Raw genomic sequence first — 23,625 nt, 5'->3', positions numbered from 1 at the left:
CACTTTAGCCACTCTAAAATTATGAGCCATCTGAAGTGACATATTTATATTGAGGAATTTTTTGGTATTAAATGTCATTACCGTTTGACTTTAGCGTACACATCTGCCTTAAGTGTCTTATAGTATTTTTTTTTCACTCCAAGGTTTAAAGTTTTGGCAAACCAGTATAAATGTATGTACCCAGCATTGCACGTGGACATTGAAGGTGAATTAAAAAAGCTTAAGGTAAGACTATCCTATTTATTAAACCTTTAAAATGTACACCCTAAGTGTGTTGAAGATTTGCTTGTTCATTAAGATAGCCCAGTGCCCAATGCAATTGCCATCTTACTACAATTCTTGCAAAAACCTTCTGTAGGTTTTAAATTAGGTAGAGTATGAATGGTCACCAGGCTTGTATTGTAAAAGCACAATGTAGCAGCAAGGCCTCAGAAGTAGATTTTCAGATTCTTCTTTGACCTGAGGCCCTTGTCTTCTGAAATTATGAATTAATGTTGATTTTAGTGAGATTTGAAAATGGTTGATGTTAATTCGCACCCTACCCTTTCATTTCAGAAGCAAGGCACACTACCAATTAAATTTAATAGGTTTAGATAGACTGCAAGAAAAAAAGTTCTTGGTGTGGGGTGGCAGTTAATAGGCTAATTTTATACTTATCCAGGGGAGGGGAACACATAGAGGTGCATAAGTAATAATGAGCTATGACAAAAATGTAGGGCCCTTACGATACACTGCCTATGCATAAAACAGAACTGTGTGTTGGATCCTTTGCGTAATCGGGAGCCAATGCAGTGCTTTTCAGGCTTCTGTAACATGATTGTACTTCCTGAAATCTGTAGCCAAGTGAGCTTCTGTTTGTAAATGTAAATGTACATGTATTTATATAGCGCAAATTACCGACCCGGTATCTAAGCGCTTGCTTAGGGAACCCGTCCTGGTATTCCCCTGTGAGATAATCCCTGGCAGGGTATCCACAAGGTGAAAGCCAGGCATCCCACCGCGAGGGGCCGTTGTGGAGATTAAGCAAGCTATTGCCCAGAGTCGCAGAGTGTGAACCCGTGAGTCGAGTAGGCACCGGAGCGAGAATTATCGAGTCCTTGGAATTTTTTAGCCCAAGACCCGCCGAGGCGGAGAATTGAACCCTGGTCCAGGGCCGATCTCAGCTTCCGGGTCTGCCGCCTCTAACCCCTGAGCCACACTTCTCCACTGTTTCTGGATGTGTTGTAGCTTTCTTCCTTTCCTTTCTGGTAGCCCAAGATGCACTCTATTCTGCATAGTCCAATCAGGTCAACATGAGTGATCTCACATAAGAGATTTGCTGTTATTTGGTAATAAAGGGCATTATGTTCGTTAAGGTGTTAAGTAGTAGTACACAGGGTGAACAGAACGTTTGGATTTGTAGGTCAAAAGTCAGCTCGTCAGCCATCCACACTCAAAGGTTCTTAGCCTCCGGAGTAGTAGAGTCTAGGTGAGCCTTTGAGGATGGTCTGAGATTTTCAGACCAACACGATGGTCCTCCTCTAAAGATTTGCACTACAGTTTAACTTTACTTTAATTTGACATCTGTTGATAAACAGTCCCTCAATTTGACTAGGTTATTTTGTGGCAAAGGGTCAAATTTTAGCAGCAATTGGATATCCTCAGGGTGAGACAGAATCATGTACCTGTAGTTCTGAATTCGTTCTCCATCATGTTGCAAAAAGTATTTAAAAAAGGAGAAATAGCTGACCCTTGGAGCATGCCTCTTCTGACTGGCTACTCCTCTGCTCTATAAAGGTGTTGGGGAAACCACCAGTGATTTACCTTACCGAAAGGACTCAAGTGTTTCTAGAGTGACAACTTGCAAATCTATAGCCAGCTAGACAGTCTATTGATTCAGAATGGCTGAGTGTACCAAATGTGACGCATTGACTAAGGAGCACCAAACCCACCTCTAGGCCTCTGTGAAGGGTGTTCATAGCTAAACCAGTATCGCTATGAAAATTATCTCTGTGCTGTGTCTTTGGCAAAAAACAGCTTGAGAACAGCCAGGACATTAGTGATGTCAGTAATGGATAATAGCAACTTGGTCAGGTGGATAATTTTTTTGATCATTGGTACCAAGATCAGATTTTTTGAGTATGACCGTAATTATACTTTTTTACATGCCTCCGGACCAACTCCTAGAAAGAGAGGTATTAATAAGGTGTTGTAGTGGTGGAAGAATGTCCGGGATGGAGCCTGAAGAATGAAATTCATCAGACTTTTATCTGTCATCATACAATATTTTAGGAAGTGTGCATATAGTGCCTACTGTCGAAGTCTCCAGCATATCCGAAGATCTTAAGAAGTGTGGCTCAATGGTTAGAGTGGCAGACCCTGATGCAGAGGTCTGGCCCGGGACCAGGGTTCAATTTCCGCCTCGGCGGGTCTTGGGCTCAATTTCCACGGACCTGATAATTCTTGCCTCTGTGCCTATTCTAATCGTGGGTCCCACTCTGCAACTCTGGGCAATAGCTTGCTTAATCTCCACAATGGCCCCAACAACGCTAGGATGCCTGGCTTCACCTTGGGGGTGCCCAGGAGTGGGCACTTCACAGGGAAAAGCCAGGAAGGGTTCCACAGCGGTATGCGTACAAGCGCCTGAGATACCCCTTCGGGAGTCGATTTGGTGCGCTATACAAATACTACTACATTTACATTTAAGTAGTCTGCTTGACGAAGGGCAATTCTTTCAGTGTAAACTGTGTTGATTTTGTTGTTCAGAAGAGGTTGCCAGGTTGTCCTCTGGGTTTTGGGACAGGACTGGATTGCTCGAAAAGCATTGTAGGACCATGATTGACTCAATGACCATGAAAATTTCACAACTAGATTTGGAAAATTGCACTTTTCCCTCTATGAAAGCATCTTAGGTTTCATGTAACAACTGTTAATAGTGCCCTGAATTGTTTGTTGTAGGCAGAAAGGTTCAGAATAAACCTTCTGTAATGTTCTTAATTACGAGGGACACAAAGTTCAAAGTAAATATAGAGGTTTATTTCTTAATACCTCCTCCGCTACATGGAATAACTTGCGTAACAGTAACCTCAGTGGAGGTTAAGCCTAACGAGGATAAGTATCTGATAAAATGGTTTCTTATTTCACAAACCTATTCCTTGGAACCAGTCATTATCAGATGGGGGACTATAGCATCCTTTGCTGCTTGTAAGTTGAATTTATACCGTTTTCTGAATTTCTTTTTTAGTTCAGAGTTTGATCTGGTCTAACTCTTATTTGAGGACTAACCCTGTAAAATAAAATCAAGGCATTATCAGTTCAGGGGAGCAAAGGCGCCTGAAGTGCAGTGATCTCAGGGGGAGGTGAAATTGTAAGTCTACCTAGTGGCCAGCTTTGTGGGCTGAAGTGTTTGATACATTGTGTAAAATTAAAGGACTGCTGTTAACATAGCATATTTTTAATTGGCTGGGTGATGAGCATAAACAAGAGAATAATAAGGCTACTGTACTGAATAAGTCAAATACATTTTCAATCATATGATACCAACTAGAGACCATGTGATTGAAGGTAAGAATAATAGTTTTTGTCAGAAAGAGTTATGTGGATAAGTGGCAAATCATAGTGTCAGACAGCATATGGGTGTAATTTAAGGTTGTCTTTAAAGAATCACAGCAAAACCCCCACCTCTCTTTCCTGTTCTATCTAAGCACATATTCTTGAATCTTTTTGGGATCTCAGTTTCAAGGTCTGGATTGGACTAGTTTGTCCTAACCTTGATTTTGTGATCAAGAATAGTTCCAGATTTGTATCTTCTAGGAGATCTTTGATATCCCATCTGCGTTTAGGTAGCAATTTTCGATTGAGTAGCCTACACTTCAGGGAACTATAAGTTGCATGTACAGATGACCCTAAAGGAAACCCACCTACTTAACCTGATGGATTGTGAAAAACTATTCAGTTTGAAATGGATAGACTTGTTTTCTGTGTGCCCTCACATAGGAAGTTCATGGATAAATATGAGGTACTTGGTGGTATGCAACAAAGTGTGGCCAGAGGATGAAGACCATAAAGAAATGAAGGGACATGTTTTATGGAGCATTTAGTTTGACCTGGAAAGAGCTTGGTGTGGCAAAAAATAATCTTTTCTGGCTTTGCCTAAAGATCTGGAAAAAAACATGAAGATGAGGATTTTTAATTTGCTATTGTATTTTCAGGACTGGCATCCCTATTTGAATGTTTGTGTGTGAAGCTTTATGCCAGTACCACAGGAGTATAGCAGTACCCATTCAAAATAAAACCAGATGGGGGTTGGGTGTCTGGAGGGGAAATTGGCATCCACATTTGAGGTTGTTGCATGGCATGACCAAAATTCTTTGGCCATGCCTAGCAGGGGAGTTGGCTCAATATGATTTTTTTTAAATCACTGAAAATCCTAAGGTTAAAGAGACATTAAAGTTAAGTGTAGTAATAAGATCTTCCCTTATGTTAAGAAATACAAAAACTCATTTATAAAAAATAAAGTTTAAAGTGACATTATAGTTAGGTGTTGAAATGAGATTAAAAAACTAACATTAAACAAAATAACACTGACATTCACTAGTTCTAGTTTTCTGAGTTAGCTATAACTTGTACACCCACCAGGCACTACTTATGGCCTCACATATTACATCACTCATGACATGTTAGATGTGGAGAAGCGTGGCTCAATGGTTAGAGTGGCAGACCCTGATGCAGAGGTCTGGCCCGGGACCAGGGTTCAATTCCCGCCTCGGCGGCTCTTGGACTCAATCTCCCCGGACCTGATAATTCTCGCCTCAGTGCCTAGTCTAATCATGGGTCCCACTCTGTGACTCTGGGCAATAGCTTGCTTAATCTCCACAACGGCCCCAGCAGCACTTGGATGCCTGGCTTCACCTTGGGGGTGCCCAGGAGTGGACATCTCACAGGAAAGCCAGGAAGGGTTCCACAGCGGTATGAATACAGCGCTACGAGACCTCTGGGTAGAAGGCGCTATATAACTACAAACACATTTACATTTACATCATTGATAATGTCATGCAATCGTTGTGAACTATGCCATTGAGTTTGTGGACTTGAAGTAATTCAACACACTACACCTGTGAAAAATGTTATATTCACCTTAATGGAATTACCCTCTTACAGACTCCACTTGACCCACAATTTTAAGTCGAAATTTTGACTGGTAAACAATTACCACTGACAAGACCTCTTCTGTGATAGTCGGGCCACTAGAAATATGCTAATGTGCATCCACAGTTTTTTCGCGTGATTATGGATTTGACACGTATTTCATCACCTCCTGCCTAATCTGAAAATTTAAAAACAAAAAACATTTTGTTTCATGCTAAACCGGTCAAAAGTTACTAAAAACGCAGCAACATGTGTTGCCGCGCAGCGGAAGGCCCTTTGCAAAGGTAACTGGTCACCCTTCGATTGCTTATTGCTATCATTTGGTGTTATACCGGTACAAATGAGGTCCAACCTGTATCCAGATAATGTTAACTAGTGCAAAAATTAGAACATATTTAATACTATCACAGAAAGTACCGCATTAAGCTGCATAATTTGCCTTTTCCTGGTGCATATTTTAGTCAACCTGAGGTGATGGTTACATGGAAGTAAAACAGGAAGCAGTAGCCTTGCTTGAGGATGTTTATTGTATCATCTAGTAAAGAGACCTCATCCTTGGGCACACAAGTTCAACTGACTAACAGTTCAAGTAGTAACATGCTAAGGTAAAGATATTCCAATAGAGAACCATGTGGGGAATGCATGTCCATGGCAACAGGGGAGAATTACATAGGCAAGGTAAAAACACTACACAACCCTGCCGCATAATTTGGCCCTCTCCTGCCACATAATTCCAATGTCCCTGCCCATAGTTAAGTAAATACATTACACACATTCCTGAGAACGGCACAATGGCATAGAACCTTTGAGCCATGCTTTGACATAAGTATGAGATAAACCACATATAAGTCAAATGCCTCTACATTCTATATTATTCTCCAATCTGCAATGCCCCAAAAGTCTTAGCAAAGTCCTGGAAATAAACAGCCACATATTATAAATGTCATCGCTGCATAGAATTTTAGAATACCACTGAATTGCTGCTATTCAACATGAGGACATTGCTCTATATCCACTGGTGGAAAATCTGTTTTCATCAACCTCTTTGGCCTGTCACGCATATCAAATCATTACTCTGCAAACCACATCATGTGTGCTCAGCCTCTACCTTGTTTAACAAAGAACACTACTTTCACACCAAACTTTAGTGTTTTGTAAACTGTGCACCATATAACTTCCAGCATGCACAATTACACTTGCCTACAAGGATTCCACTATGTTCGTGCTGTGGTTCCATTTGTGTACACACAGCAACTCCATAGTGTGTATGATTATGGTGTTGTAATCAAAGATGTCATTTTGTCATCTGTGATCTAATATGTGAGGTCATAAGAAGTGCATTGGAGGTGTGCAAGTTCTAGTTAGCTCATACTATATGGTGAATTTCAGTTTTTTCTTTGGTCTTTAAACATTCGGTGTTATGTCATTTCAACACCCAAATGTAATATCATGTTAACCATTGCTGTGAACCTGCTTTCAAGAGTGGGAACTTCCTTACTTATGTCCTAATATGATTTTTTTTAACTGGAACTAGTTTTGGCGCCAGTTCTCTAGAGCTTCGTGTCAACAAGACAATCATGCCTTTTGGCTCTGACTACACGAACCAAATACTGCTACAAGTTCACTGATTTGCTGAACACCTCCTTTTTAGGATTTGACTAACTGGGAGTGCATTTGAGTAGGCTGTTACTTAGAGAGCGATGTTGGTTTAGTGTCTGGGAGAATGGAAGCACCTAAAATGTATACAATAAATTGATCTCCCAGTCCATTTTACTACTTTGAAAGGAAGTCGGACTTTTAACCACTATTATGTTGATTAGTGTTTTTGTGATGAATTTACAGTTCAAATAGTTCTACCTTTATCCGCGAACAGTATGACGGCTATTGGATAGTAAAGCTTTCTCTGAGACACTGGCAAGGAAGACACCTGCCTGTTCGTGATGACTAGGTGCTATGTGTCTTGTCTGTTTTGTGTTAAGTGTTCTGCAGCCTTTACAGTAAGTCTTGCATGTTCTTAATTGTGTATGACAACGCCTTTGCTGTTGGATGACCATGTAGTCATTGAGACTGAACCTTGGCTGCTCACAAAAGCGACACCAGGCTTGATGAGTAAAATAAGAGCCAGACGGTGCTCTCTCTGATGTCTAGGGTGCTGGAGAGGGTACCCAGCCCCAAGACCACATACAGCAGGTAGGTGGCCCTGATGCCATTAGGGGGCGTGGAGGCAGAGAAAAGTAACAACTCAAGAGGTGGATGCGGTCTCTGCAGCAGTTTTGAGGTGATACAACCTTCACAGTCAAAAAGGAATGAGGGCCTCATCACCCTATTGATCTATGTGCCACAGAGGGATTGCCTCCGAAAACAGACACAGGATTTTACTCTTTATTTCCTTGTCCCACAAAAAGGACAGGGTTTTGAGGGCCAACTTTGACCTTTGTCCTTGAACCGCTTCATTCGGCAGGGCAAATTCCAGATGCTGTCTGAGCAAAGTTCTGCTGGCCATCAGATTAGGGTATTGGTTGGTGTTCCTTGACCACCAGGATTACAATTTCCATCTCACAATTCTCCCCACCTTGAGGGGAGGTTACATAAGATTCAAAGTGGGTTTTTAGCACTATCAATTCATAGTCGTACCATTTGGAATAAATTCTTGACCACGTCTTCCCAGAAGTGCAGGCAGTTGTGGTGGCTTCACAGCAATGCTCAGGAATCCTATATCCCCATATTTGTATGACTAGGTGGTTAAAGCTCAATCCCCAACATTGGACAAAGAACACAATAGCTCTCCTCCACTACTTTGCCTTTGAAACCAATGCTCAGAAATCTCACTTTTCTCCCGGGCTAAGACTAACCTTTAGTGGGGTGATGCTAGACCGAACGCGATTTAAGGTTTTTCCTCCTCCGAGCATTGCCGATATTTGGACGAGAAGTCCAATGTTTCTGACTTGGACACAAATCCCGATCCTGCACACCTTATTTCTGCTAAGCCTTATGCCCTCATACACCCTGTTAGTGGCACTCACCAGATGGCGGATAAGGACTGTTCAGTGGTGCCTGAGAAAACAAAGGCTCCAAAATCAATCGAAGTCACTTGGCTTGGACAGGCTCTTCAAATGAGTCACTCTGGGTCTGCACTGGAAGAATGCCGCCCTTCAACCTAAATAATTGGCCGTCCATTCAGCATACCACTTGTGCAGCCCACCATGGTCTTAAACACGTCTTTGCTGAGCTGAGTACCCTCCTAGAATACCTGATGGTGTGAGGCCTTTGCACGTAAGAGCAGTGTCTACACACACGTACCGGAGCTGTTGGTTGCGTGCATTGCAATGAAGACATGCCTCTTTCACCTCAGCGAGCACCAGTCACATCCTGTCCAACCGCATTACTGCTATCCATTATATCTACAGACAGGGCAGTGTGGTATCAAAGAACCTGTGCTGGGAGGCATTTTGCCTGCAGCAGAGGGTGCAGCAACGGGGAATTTTCATGGTAGTGGCTCACCTTGCAGGTTCCCACAGTGAGAGAGCAGACGCTCTTAGTCATCTCTCACTGAAGGATCATGAGTGGGGACTACATACTGAAGTGATGAGGTGATCTTCTCCCAATTGAGGTGCCTGTTGTCGATATCTTTGCGAAGGGTCAGACAGGAAGTGTGTTCAGTTTGTGCCATTCCTTGGCGGATGCCTTGAGGTTCAGTTGGTCTCAGGGTCTATTATACTGTTTTTCCTAATGATTTTGCTGCTGTCAAATGTCCTGTGGTAGGTGCCAAAGCATTTTCACAGCTGATCCCGACTGTCCCAAAGCGAGTGAGGGGAATCTGGGACACTGATCTATTGGCACTCAGCATTCAGCCAGCACTTCCTCGCCCAATATGGCTCTCACCGGAAGAGGGTCAGGTCCTGCATTCCAATCACTGAACTGCTACAGCTGTAGTGCGTAGTAATTGAGCAGTGACAACTAGAGTCCTTTTGTCTTCCTTTTGAAGTTACAGACATCATCTTGGCTGCTAGGAACCATGTTGTGAAACACATTTCGGCAGGTTGCTGGAACAAATTTGTTCAATGGTGCAACGTATGTGCCTTCCTGACCAGTAATCCTCATTAAGATCACCTAAATTGGTACATTTTCTAAAAGGTTTACTTTTCTTGTTTCCCACATTTTCTTTTTTTCTTTGTTAGTGGGATCTAAATCTTGTTAAATGTCCAAATGGCATCCCCTCTAGAGCTGAAAACAGTTGTCTGGTGCAACTTGTCACTCTGAAAACCGTTATTTTGGTGCGATTAACTTCTGCCCATGGGGTTGGAGAACTTCAGGGCCTTCCCAGTGTGCCCTCCTTTTATAATGTTCTATCTAAATTGGTCCTTCGTACCTGCCCATCATTCCCACACAAGGTGCTTTATTACTTTCATAGAGGCCAGTCTATTACGCTTCCATCTTTCTTTCCTCCTCCTCCAAACAAGGAGTACGTGAGAATGGCTAGGCTGGACTCCAGGCACGTTACTTCTACTACATCAACCCCATCTGATGGAACAACATGTGTGATCCGCTTTTGATGGGCTTTTCACAAACCAAGAATAGAAAGGCAATGACCAAATGCACCTTTTTGCATCTTCTCTACCATGATCTGTTTTTCTCTAGCAATAAAGGATCCTGTGAAGGTCATTAGTGTCATCTCCACTAGGGCTATGGCACTTTCCACAGCTCTCACCAGAGGCGTCCCCATGCCTGATATCTACCAGGCTGCCGCGTAGTCATCCTTGAACTCTTTTGCTAGAGATTACTGCCTCACAGCCAGAGGACTCAGTCGGGCCATGGCTCTGTTGCTTGACTTCCTTGGTCACAAGACTTCCTTGGTTAATAAGCAGTACTTAATCTCACCTCCCATGGAGGGATTGGTTTGGGTCTCGTTCATTAAGTGAACAATCTGCAACACTATGTATCCATTAGAATAAAAAGTTACTTCTTTGACACCGATATTTCTGTCGGTTACATACTATTTGCAGATTCCTCACTGCCCTTCTTCCTCCCCAGATCAGTTAGTGCCATGCATAATGAGAACCCACGGTATGCAAGCATGTTATGTGCATTATTGGTTACTGATCCGGTCTTGCATTCCCTCCACACATCTTGATGGGCTCAGAAAAAGTACCAGCAACTGACACACGTTGGTACCTAATCTACTCTGATGCTGTCACATCATACGAGTGGGGTTATCTAAAGCCCCTGGTTGCTACTTGGTGACGCCAAGAGCTATTACTAGGTAAATATTTTCCTGAACATTCTGGCACTTTGATAGTTATTAGTAAGGCGAGGAATCTACATAAAGATTATGTCCTAGAAATATTGTTATTGATGGTAAGTAACTTTTCCATTCACACAATCTTCCAAAGTATAAATGAACCCAGAAGGAAGAGATCCTCCATAATTTATATTTCAGAAGAGATAAAGATGTTATTTTGATAATACAAATACAACTAGTTTGCTGCATCTGGAAAATATGTTCCCAAGACATCCATGGTCTGCCAGATGATGTATATCTCCCAGTTCCTGTCAGTATCCCTCACTAATATGTAAAGGCCTAGTCTTCAATGAACGAAGAGCTGTAAAAGCTATCCAGTTCCCATCGCTATCATCCATAGTACAGCACAAAAGCACCACATACGACATAATATTGGACTAAACAATCCTACAGAATGTGTTAGACTGATCCATGCTGCCAGTGACTTTTAACCTTGTCCCATAAGGTTCCTTCTCAGTAATGTTCTCACACATTTTGTGCTTAGGAGGTAAATGTACAGGTAATGATAAATTAATCACTTCTTGTGGTAAAATTTGTATTTCATCATAAGCCCACCCATTCACGACCGCCCACTCTCTCATCGCGCAGGTCCAGCAATGACGAAGGTGCATCCACTTGGTTGACGTAAATTCTGGAAAATGAAGGGAGTCATGCATGGGTGCAGGGCCAGGGTAGCATGGGAGGACTCCTCATTCATCTTTAGTCAAACTATTTCTACCTTTGGCACAGTACCCCCATACTACATGCTTGAAGGAGGTGCTCACCATATCTTAGAGGGGTCTTTAAATCCTATGAGAGGTGAGTAACTTATTCTTAATAATGCTGATTGATGTTGTATTCTTACCTTCCAGTCAGTCTGCTGGTACAGTTTCTTTCATAAGACTTTGTTTCACTCAGGGCTTTATAGAAAGGGTCAAGCCAATGGTGAGAGATGGTGTTTATTTCATGCACGAGGCTCTGCATGGTCCCCCGAAGAAAATTTTGGTAGAAGGTGCAAATGCAGCATTGCTGGATATTGATTTTGGTAGGTTAATGCCTATATTGTGTTCATTTTATTACTGAATTGCTTCACAGTCTTGTGTCCAATATGTGTTTTTTTAAGAGTGGTACTGTTTTGTTCTGTAGCAAAAACTGAAATAAGAGACAGGCTTGATTTTTGTTTTGCCACCTTACCTACTTGCTTACTTTCTTTGTCATATTCAGGTATTGTGAGGTATTTATGAAACCAAACGAATATATTTAAAATAATTAATGTGGTTGTACATACCAATTCACATATTTATTTACCTCCTTTGATAAGAAACAACTCTTAGAATCCCAATCGACAGCTATTCTGCAATCTATGTAGCTCCGAGGTCTGAATGTGGCATCACGGAAGTTACCTGTCCCGATCTCCCTTTTTCCAGGTATCATGTTTACTTGCTCTTACTTATAGCCATGTAAGAGTATACCTGGAGAAAGAGTGTTATTGCATTTCATGCTCACATATGCATCTATAAGGGTCTAACTTGAATTCATCTGCTAGAGCAATGGTTTAATTTTGTTAATCTTTGATAGAGAAGCAATGAACTTATCAATTATCCTTTAATACATTTATTTAGAGTTTACGGAAAGCACCAAAAACATATTTTATGTCTCAGAGAGTTTGAGGGGACATGGGCGGCGAAAGGGTATTGGCACCTTTCGTGTGTAGCTGAAAGTAGTTCTCTTAGTATGCTATGGGGAGCACATCTTCATGCCACATGCATTTGTCTTTTTACCATCCCTTTCATAAAGTCCTGCTGCAGTAGATACAGGATTTTCTATTATTTTTCTAGATATAGGATGATCTTGGGCTCTGCATCAGCTAATCAATCCCTCAATCAAAATGCCTTATCCGGTTTGTGATTTTAAGACATAAGCAAATAAAATATCAAACATCTGCTATTCAATGACGCACCATTTTCTGACACTGAAGTGCTGCCATGTCCTTTAGCTCCATCATTGATGCTGGTTTATGGTTGCCTATGAGAGATTGAAGAGCTTTTCTAAATCTGTAAAATGTAAAACTGTCAAAAAGCCAATGCATCCTTTCTAATTCTGGTGTGTTTTCATTGTTAGTTGTACCTCTGGACTGCTCTCTGAAAGCATGAAAACTAAATTCCCTAAAACATTAGGTGGTGATGGTCTACAGGAGTGCGCACACTCTTCAAAGGGAGTTTGTTTGTTTCAAAATGGCTGCCTCTTCTAAAAAACATGTCTAGCAATCATCCACTGAATCAACACAAAAGATCTGTCTCATCCTCTAACTGCATTGAAGGAATGAATGAAAGCATCGTCTAGTGTTAACATGGTGTCCTCTGCGATATCAAGTGCCAAAAAAGTCAGATTCTCTGAAATATTTAAAACTGGCTCTTTCAAATCCCTCCAGTGTTTTCACATTAAAATCTAATTGTACATTATATTAGTACTTATGTCAGCCTCGGTTGCTTTGACATCTACTCCTGTTCAGTGGCTTGCGTTATACTGTGGATCAATTAGTTTATCCTTATAACCCCTCATACTCCAAATATGAGTCCAGAGTATCGCATTTTTTGCAGTTGAGGGTGAACAGTGTTAACATCCCGCTTTCGAGGCAGGTACCACTGAATGATTATCCGTGCCTCCGTTATACCCCGATATTTCAGTTCGCTTTGGGGCAGTAGGAGAACTACCAGGGATTTACATATTGCCTACAGAAATGAGGAATTAGCAGGGGCATTGGAAATTTCTCACCCAATTCACCCAGTAATTCCTTGATTTCCCACAGTTTGACCCAGATAGTTTACCTGCTTTGAGCAGGCCATGTACCCAGGTGACCCACACTGAATCCACAGTAAACCAGTGGGTCATGTTATTCCAGTGAGGTTGGTAACTTGTGTACCACCCAAATGTAAGCTCTAGGGCACTTGTAATGAGTCCCTTACCTGAATCACAGCACTTGCTGCATATTTAGGATAGTCTTTAACTGTTTTATTTGTGGAGACCGTATTCACCCATGCCATTTCCAGGACTCCCATAATGGGACAAAAGGTTTGCAGCAGGGTCACTGTGCTCCTCATCATCGTATCAGTCATCGGAGGTCTCTGCTAGTCAGTTATTAGTTAATGTAGGGAAAACAAAACAAGTGATGATTTTACCACACGAAGGTGAGAGAAATAACTACACCCTTGACAACGTTAGTCTGGAAGAAGTGGATGTGTTCCCAATTTCGATATTAGCTTGTCATCCTGTATCACATAGAAGCTCCACATTTCTAGTATGAGAAACATATTGGCATAAAGGGTGGGTGCAACAGCCCGCTTTGCAGCAGAAAGGTGGGGCACTTGTGTTAATTCAAATCTTTCATGGTTGTCAACAGTCGAAAGAGGGTTTTTAAAGAGACTGCAGAAACCTCCACCTAGTACACCTACACTTCCCTTTTACCTAGATCTGGAGATTACTGATTTAACATCCTGTGCAAATCTTAGTCCCTTATTGTACTGGACAAGAGTTTGGATGTACCAGAACTTTTCAAGGATGCTCTTGGCGATGTTCTGACTTATATCAACTGCAGCATTTTCAGATGGTTATGGAGTGATATGCTGAGGCATATTGGTCTCTCATTTCTGGGAACCCCCCAATAGGATATCATCTGACACCACTTCTAAAGCTAAGAGAGCCTACAAGATCAGAAGAGAATCAGCTTCTTAAATGCCAACATGACACTTAGAGCAAGACGTTTCGGTTTCCTAAATGCACTTTGAAAGTCAAGCCTTTTCTAGATCGCATACTGCACAAATCCAAAACCTATTCCTTGCATCCACTTTTCTAGATGATGTTACCTTACTCTTGGCTAAAACATTGCTCTTTAAATTTAGGGTGGGGGTCTAGGAACATAACCTTCTTAACTTTGTGTGGTAAGTGATCTCTCCAGAAAGACCGCTGGCCAAGCTTTGTTAATTTAAGATGTGATAATTTTTCTGTCATGATTAATATTGTATGCTGGTGCACAGCCTTGTGAAGTTAATGTAGTTTGATTAAATTTAATCAAGGTTTAGGTGCTCCACTGGTGACGTCTTCCGTCCTGTATGACGTCTAACTTTCATCCATAGAACATGTGCTCCCAAGTACGACCTGGTTGCATCTCCTTGGGCACACTTTGGGGTTCCTATGAACAAGGACTCCACAATGTGATTTGATGAGTTAAATCATCTGTTTATTCATTTCAATTTCATAAATGTTTGAATGCTTCATCAGAAATTCACATCATTTCTCTTCACATTAATCTTCGCCTTAATCTTTCCAACTCACTGCGTTAGTCATGAGCTCAGATAACTCCTATGCATTTCGGGCACTCTGCCTTTCTTCGGGGAGCCTTTCTACAATATGAAAACCATAGCACACGTTTTACAAAGGTGTCTGCATAATTATATACCATAAATCTGATGTATCATGAGAGGTACCAATGTCCTGGTGATTAGTGCACAACATGCATGTGTTCCCCTGTGTGACTAAGTGTAACTGCTTCATAGGCTTTGTCTACGATGCTTTTCAGGATGTCCATAAATTGCTTAGTTATCCAGTTTTACATAGGTGGTTCTGTCAGCTATGTGTTCATTTAATTTTTCTTCGTACATAGAAGTGTTCATGATCACCAGAGCTCCTCCTTTATCTGCCTTTCTGCACTTGATTTGCGTGTTGTTGGCTATTCTTTTTAGAGCGTCTAGATCCTTTTGTGTGATGATCTTCGTTGTTTTATTATAATTCAATTTAGATATGTCATGCTTAACGAGATTTTCAAATAAATCCAGGGTCTTGTAACCGGTAGGTGCTTGATAGGTACTAGTGGTTCTTAAACCCATGAGTTGATCTGGTTCTTGTGCACCTTGGTCTGGTAGTACATTTTCAAAGAAATGCCTAAGTCTCAATTTCCTCATCAGTTTGAATGTGCTCACTTCCAATTCCAGCTGGTCTGTCCATGATTTATTTATTTATTTATTGTCGCATTATTCATTCATTTTTGTCGCCTCATACATTTACACTTATATACTGTTTCAGACCTTTTCCACGACCTATCTGCAGGTTGCGTAGTCTGTTTTCCCGTTTTAGTTTGAGCTTGGCCGCAAGCACCCGACACGTGATACGAGCCGTCCAATGGTTGACAGAGCAGTACCGTGAAGCCATGATGGAACACGGTGTACACTATTCCCGAGCCGCAACGCTGCATCTACGGACGGCACATTGATACACTTCAGTAAGTCTGCATAGCAGCGACTAGCTTACACGGTAACATACTTCTTTTCAGTCCATAACTGGAATTTCTTGTATTTACAGACTGACTTTGATTGGTCTCCAAGAGCTCGATGTAAGTTTTATTTTCTCTCGTGTATTAAGTATTGGCTTCCCGTTTGGGGAGTAGTGTTAAAGTGTAAATAATGTTTGCAATTTTGTTTAGGCCTTTTTTACCCTAGTAGCCTGATGATGGTATGTCATGACATGTTGATTCGGCTGCATGGGTGGACCGAGTAATTAACGGGCCCGGCTGCGCATGCGCACCTGCGGTAAGGGCGCAGCTTGTAAGACTTGACACCGGTTAGCGACCTTGCCATATAGCAATAAATGTTAGTATGCAAAAATTTTCAGATGAGGATGTTAGATTCGGTTAGGAAACAAGCTGTATTAGAATCTTGTTAAGGTTAGCCGATCACACTTGTCGATATGATTGTATCTAATGTTCCTGAATATTTTTGCATAAAAAATTGTATATTTTGTTTAACAATTTTATTATTTTGTATCTTAATAAATACGGCCGGGGGGTCTTGTGATCCCCCGCCTTCCAAAGACAAATCATGTTCCGTGTCAATGTGTTCTGGGTTGATGTGGGTACACAGGGAGAGGGGCGGTAGCAGTCACTGACCATGCTACACTTAGTCACACAGGGGAACACATGCATGTTTTGCACTAATCACCAGGACATTGGTACCTCAGATGATACATCAGATTTATGTTCTATAATTATGCAGACACCTTTGTAAAAGGTGTGATATGGTTTTCATATTGTCGAAATGCTCCCCAAAGAAGGGCAGATTGCCCGAAATGCATAGGAGCTATCTGAGCTCATGACTAACGCAATGAGTTGGAAAGATTAAGGTGAAGATTAATGTGAAGAGAAATGATGTGAATTTCTGATGAAGCATTCAAACATTTATGAAATTGAAATGAATAAACAGATGATTTAACTCATCAAATCATATTGTGGAGTCCTTGTTCATAGGAACCCCAAAGTGTGCCCAAGAAGATGCAACCAAGTCGTACTTGGGAGCACATGTTCTATGGATAATTTTTCTGTCAACCATGCCCCTAGGCATAAAAGGCTGCTGCCTCTTTTAGGAGCTACATGCATTCAAAATTTGACACCAGCCTTGGGCCTTCTGAAGGATCATACACTAACCAAAATGATGCCGGCTGTATCTTGCTATTTTCTCTTTTCTTCTTCCTGTTTTGCTTATCAGTTGCCAGATCTGCATTTTGTGATTTTTGGATAATCTTTAATTTTACATATTTTCATGTTTTGTCAGTAAAATCCCAATTAAACTAAACCAATAGATTGAAAAAACAATGGTTTAGAGTCTGATCTGTAGTTAACGCTCCACAGACAACTCATGTTGACTAAAGTTTTGAATCGTTAGACAGATTTTAGGGGTCAATGATATTCAGAGAATCTCATTTAAGAACACTAAGTATTTGGAGCCGCTCCCTATTTAGTCCAGTTCTGAAGATAATACCTAATGAAACATTTCGTACAGGAAAGTTTCTGTTCTATTAAGGAAGCGGAGGCGAGGATTAGGCTTCCAACTTTCTCCATTTAATAAATCCAGCAGCTTTACAAAAGATCACATTAAACATAAGAACTACATTTCCCATGATGCAGAGGGAAAATGAAAGTCAAAAGAATCCAACGGAGGTAGCCAATCCTTAGCAGGGGTAACACACAACTTCCCTCGAGGACGCTCTATCCTCCTCTTTCTTCCTGCGACCACATCAGGCCAGTCCTCAATTATTCTTGCTTGCCAGTGTCCGCACCTAAGACAAACAAGACTAGATGTAACTCTGAGGAATGAATAACCGCGCAATCATCCTCAAACAATTCTGGCAACTTTAATGCAAGTCATGACAAATACTATCAGGATCATCATCGACCAAAAGCAAACGCAAAAGGTTTACTCACCCTAAGTACGTAGGTGTTCTGGGAGGGTTCTACTGAAAGGGTAGGCTAATCCTCGCCTCTGCGTCCTTAATAGAATCGGAACTTTCCTGTACGATAGCTAGGAAATGTTTCATTCTATAGCAGGACCGGAGGCTTCAGATTAGGCTAGTTTAAAGCTTATCCACCACCAAAGATCCTAGTGATACCATTAGATTAAGGTAAAACCTCTTGAAGGTGGAGTCAGAAAACCAAGCTGCGGCGTTAAGGATATCCTCCAGCGGTGCCCCCAATGAAAAAGCCTTTGATGCCATTGTATCCCGAACAGAATGAGCTCCTAAACGGGAAGTATCAATACCTGCCACCTGCATTGCCGAGCAAACCCATCTTGCAATCGTAGGAGACAAGACCATCCCGTGTGGCTTGGTGAGGGCTATAAACAATTGTCTGACGCCCTGTGGACTAATAGCGACTGTTGCCACTTCATTGGTCTTGAGCGCTCTGACCACACATAACTGAGGGACAGCAGGAAAAGCAGGGTAAGACACAGACTTTGAATTGCATTTGGTTCTTCTAGAGATATTAAAAGTAACTCCTTCTGGCGTGAAAATTCATCCCGTAAGGTCAAGGGCCCGCACATCAGAAACTCTGCGACAGTATATTCAACACAAAAGTACTGCAGGCTTTGCTGACAACTGTTTCCTAGACCAGTACTTATTGGATGGCCATGAACGGAATACGTTTAAAACCTTGTTAACATCCCAAAGAACTGAATAACGGCTCAAATGGAGAGGAGGTATTGATGGCGGCCACTTGAGCGGCTGGTGCAGAGCTGCGGTGAGGATGCTGCATTGTAAGCCCTATGGCGGTTTAGCGCACTTAGCGCACATCGAGGAGCCATTCAAGTGACTTATTTGCTGGAAGGACAAGGGCTCGTTTATCGAGGGAAGCCGAAAGTAATGCTATCGGCTCTTACCTGTCGCGGATCGGCGAGGCTGCTTCTGAGGGCTGTAGTACAGGCGCTGGAGGCTCTCATTCCTAGCCGAGGACGCTACGCTTCAGGAGGAGGGCGGAGCCTGACGCAGAGCCGGCAGAGTGAGACGAAGCTGTGTACGAAGGTCACCTGTGATTACAGCCGGACCGGGTATCTGCAGAAGAGGCGGCCGCAGTGGGGTATGGCTCCCAAACAGAACCTTGGCTCGAAAGCGAGTAATTTGAAAAAAAAGCCCCAAGAGAAGAAATTGAGAATGAGGCTTCAGTTGTTATACGGGGGAAGATCAGGACCAGCAAAAGAAGAGGCAGCAAGGCGCCCCAAAGACCCGGCAGGCCACGGCCTCCATATGGACTTGCTCACTAAAGCAGGTAAGGAGAAAGGGCCCAAGGATTTGGGAGGGGGCAACACCTCAGATGCAGCTTATGAACTGGATATTAACCCAGTATCTCCCCTGGTTCAAGTGTCTGAAGGAGCAATCTTGGGGGACGATCCCGTGGCCGGGAGCAAGGGAGACTGTGGTGAGCCCTCCTGGGGTGGAGCATCTAGTAGGTGTGCCGCAATCTTTGGTCCAAAGTACTGGGGAGGCCACAGTTCCTGTAATAGTGGAATCAACTGGCGCATTAGAGCCCCCAGCAGCAGAAGAAGTGGCAACAGCAATAGACGGGGCAACAGGCGGAGCTGGTTTGGAAAAAGACTGCCCGAGTGAAGCCTTCTTTTCTGTTTCGGATGGGGGGGCAGAGTGGTCAGAAGATGAAGAGGAACATAGCTCATTTGTGGGGTCAGATAGTGATCTCGAGATCGATCAGCCGGCAACTGCCCTGAAATCCCAAACGGCTGTCTGGGGTCAAGCTCATTTGCATCGGGAACTAAGCTGGGACCACGCTTCTGCCCAGCCACTACAAGGCTGTCCACTGATGGAACAGGCCCAAATGTCCCTACTTGAGACGATACACCAAGAGATTCTAGCACATAGAGAAGAAACGCGCCAAGACAATCGTAAATCACAGGCTGCTATGAGGAAAATGCAGGGAGTGGTGTGGAAACTCTCTAAAGCATGGGCTAACAGGGGACAGAGTGTCAAATTTGGAAGAGCGGGTGATGGCTACAGAAGCTGAGGTGGCAGAGGCTGTGACTAAGGTGGATGCTCAATGTTCCCAGCTGACAGACATACATTGGAAGCTGGAGGAGATGGAAAATAGGTTCGAAGAAACAACCTGAGAGTCCTGGGAATCCCGGAGGGTGTCGAGGGATCGGACATCAGAGCATATATTATCAAGCTTTTCCAGCAAGCCTTCCCCGAGCTGTCCGGCTGGGATTGGCCTAATGAGCTACAAAGAGTGCATCGCACTTCCTTTAAAATACGAAGGAGTGCTAAGGAAGGGGACAAACCCAGTGCGGTGCTGATATTTCTTGGCAACTTTATCCTATGACAGGTGATCGCAGAGAGGGCAAGACCGGATGCCAGGAGAAATTGTGATGGGGTGTCGTTCTTCGTCCGCCCGGATTTCTGCCACGTGACTGTGGAAAGACGCTGGCGCCTTAGGGGGCTGATTAAGCCCTTTCAGGACAGAAAACTTCAAGCTTATTTAATAAACCCAGCTCAGTTAAAAATTATTAATGAAGGGAAAACACTGTACTTCTCTTCAGAAGTCAAGGCCAAGGAGTACCTAGATAGCCTGGGCAAATAGGTTTATCTTTGGGGCTAATCCTTATGGCATAAGCTGGTGCCTCTATAGGGGCTCCTGGTGCACTCATATTGTGTTTCTTTGCTTTTGGTGTATGGGCTTATTCTAGGTGATAAGAGTTGGTATATTGCTGTCCTCACCGCAAACACTGCACGTCCGTCACATGCACAGACCAGATCTGTGCGCCTCAGAGTTTGGGGGGGCAGGGGGGGGGGGGGGGGGTGGGTTGTAGAGGGGAAGGGTGGGGGGTGGGGTGGAGTGGAGGGGGAAGCAGGCGGGTGTGTAAGGGTGAAAACAGAAAATGGGAGGATAAAGTGCATCACTGTTGTTCTATTCGGACTAAAAATGTGTTCAATAAAAACTAGCAGGATTAAGGCTCAGGGCATGTTGGTTGGTCAAGCCGATTGTCAGGATGGCGGATATTAGAATTTGTACAGTAAATGTGGGAGGGGTAAAACGACTGGAGGAAGAGACCAAGATTGGCCTATTTTGTTAAATTCAACAAGATTGATGTTTTGTGTCTCCAGGAGACCCATCTTCCTTGGGCAAAGAGGAATCTTTTGTCTTTAAATGGGTTTGAGTTGGTCGCTTGCTCATCACAATCCTCAAAAACCAGGGGGGTCGCCATATTGGTTAGGAAGTCTCTGGGAGGTGTTAAAAGGGTGAAGGTAGATAGCTGTGGTAGATGGGCTATCGCAGAACTGGATATGGGCTATACTCTGTGTGTAGTTTATGGCTCTAATGGGGATGACCCAGAGATCTTCGATTTTTTGGAAATTGAATTAGTTGGTTGGCTGGCACCTTTAATAGTATGCAGAGATTTAAATAGCTCAGCCAACTGGGTTGATAGGGTAAACTATTCCGGGCGGAAACTTCGGGTCTTTAGGGCGATAAAGGCACTTATGGGCTCACTTGGATTAGTGGATGTTTGGGGGACCAAGGAGCCCCATAACTCTGGTTTTACTTATTTTTCAAACCCAGCTCAGAAGCACTCCAAACTGGATTATTTGTTTATCTCCACCTCGAAATCAATAGAGTTGCTATATCTAGGCTACCGAGGATACTCTCGGATCATAATACTCTAGTAATTACATATCAAAGGGTTTCCTGTGGAAGGGTAAGGTCCTCTTGGTCCTTCGAGAGGAGATTATTGGAAGATACTAGATTTGTAGCCCATATTAAGAGGTGGACTGATGACTTTTTTGCTGCCAATAGATACAGTTCATCCCATAACATAGTTTGGGAGTCTTTTAAAGCGGCCTTGAGAGGCTAAACAATCAGTTTCTCAGCCAAAATGAGGAAAGAAGACAGGTTAGAGGAATTGCAATTATTGGAGAGGTTAGTAACTATAGAAGAAGAGCATATCAAGGTTATCACCTCGGGCGGGGATGGTAGTAATAGCGATAATATGCTTCTCGCCATTAAGGCAGAACTACAGAAATTGGTTACTCAGAAAGCGATTGGGGAATTCCAGGCTACGAGAGCTAACCGCTATGAAACGGGAGAACACACCGGTAGAACCCTGGCTCTTCGCATAAGGCAAGAGAAATCCAAAAATGTCATTACAAAGATAGTGGAGAATGGAAGGGAGCATACAGAGGCTAAGGAGATTTTATATGTTTTCAGAGACTTTTATCAGAGATTGTATGATGAGGAGGTTAGGGATGAAGGTTAGTTGGACGATTTTTGTGATATAGGACCGTGCCTGGATGTCTCACTTCAAGAAGAACTGGATAGGGATATTACTGAAACGGAGATCAAGGTTGCCTTACAGGAGCTAGCCTCAGGGAAGGCCGCTGGCCCTGATGACATCCCCTTGGAGGTGTATAAACGTATTGAATCAGAAATCATCTTACTTTTAGCAGACCTTTTTAATGGGATTGTGTGTACCGGGCTGATTCCGGATTCGTGGAAAGAAACGAATATTATAATATTACACAAAAATGGGAAACCTAGTGAGAACCCGGGATCATACCGACCAATCTCGCTGATTAATGCCGATACCAAGCTGTACTCAAAGATCTGGGCTTTGAGGTTGGGCAGGATTATTGGCGGTCTCGTCTCCCCTTGGCAGCATGGGTTTGTCCCCGGGCATGGCACGACGGAGCATACCAGCAGGGCAATAGCCTTATTTGACGCCCATGCTGCCACGGGGGGAGGGATGGCCATGATCCTGCTCGACGCAGAGAAAGCTTTCGACCATGTGGTCTGGAGCTTTCTCTGGGGTATCTTGGCAGGAAGAGGGTTTGGGCAGAAAAAAATTAGAGCACTCAGGGCGATGGATTTAGATCCCGTTGCTAGAGTCATGGTCATGCGGGAGAAATCTGACTTGTTCTCTATAAGGAGAGGAACGCGTCAAGGGTGCCCGTGCTCCCCGATTCTTTTCTCTCTTTATATTGACCCTCTTATCCAGGCTTTATTAGGGTGTCCTAGGTTAAGACCTGTGGTTTTCAATGGGTATGAAAATAAAATTTTAGCTTACGCGGATGATCTTGCGGTATTCTCAACCAATCCTCAGCAGGCAATGGTCGTCCTGTCCGAGCTTACAAAACAATTTGGCGCCCATTCCGGTTATCTATTAAATGAAGCAAAGACCCAGATTATCTGTACTAAAAACATAGTTAAATCAGATTCGAGATTTGTGGACGCAGCTGTTTATCTAGGGGTGAAAATTAACGTCTCAGTAGATAAAATAGTGGAAGAAAATTATTTACCGCTCATTAAATCAATAGAGGCTGATCTGAGAAGGATAGATGGTCTACATCTCTCACTGATAGGGAGGGTGAATGCGGTCAAGATGACGATGTTCCCCAAGGTACTATATTTGTTTCGGGCTATACCACTATTTTTGGAGGAGAAAATAATTAAGAATTTAGAATCTGTTTTTATTAAATTTATTTGGCAATTTGGGAAGGTAAGGCGGTCTACAAATTTGATGTCACTCCCAAGAGAAAGCGGTGGACTGGTTATGCCTAATTTAAGATTGTATCATTGGACATGTCTTCTGACCCAAATGTCTGAGCTTTTCCAGCCAGAGGCATGCCCCAATGATTTGTCCTGAAGTTCAGAGGCCCCCTTCTATATTCGAGTTGCTGTTAGGAAGGAAGGCGATGGGCTTAATGTTATGCGAGGTTGACAGCAGATTTTATAAGAAAGCTAGATACAAGATTGTGGACGGTGTCTGGCGGGTGTGGAAGGCCTGTGGAAAGCAGTGTAACATCCCCAGGGTTAACCCATACCTACACATCTATAATTCGAGCCTTTTCTCAGGGATAGGAGCAGATAGGACATTTAAAGCTTGGAGAGGGATGGGCAT

General features: G+C 42.9%; 1 protein-coding gene across 2 annotated transcripts in view; it reads left to right on the top strand.

Annotated features, from left to right (window-relative positions):
* LOC147708035 (adenylosuccinate synthetase isozyme 2) overlaps positions 1-23,625 on the top strand; it is a 421,010-nt gene that overhangs the window by 309,852 nt on the left and 87,533 nt on the right. For both annotated transcript variants that reach the window (XM_086926842.1, XM_086926843.1), the window contains 2 exons: positions 144-225; positions 11,324-11,450. In XM_086926842.1, coding sequence (XP_086782968.1) covers positions 144-225; positions 11,324-11,450 — 209 coding nt within the window. The remainder of the gene's footprint in view (positions 1-143; positions 226-11,323; positions 11,451-23,625) is intronic.

Source organism: Lissotriton vulgaris, chromosome 6 (assembly GCF_964263255.1).
Source record: "Lissotriton vulgaris chromosome 6, aLisVul1.2, whole genome shotgun sequence".
NCBI lineage: Eukaryota > Metazoa > Chordata > Amphibia > Caudata > Salamandridae > Lissotriton > Lissotriton vulgaris.
The sequence above is the reverse complement of the archived record's forward strand: the minus strand, read 5'-3'. Positions and strand labels throughout refer to the sequence as shown.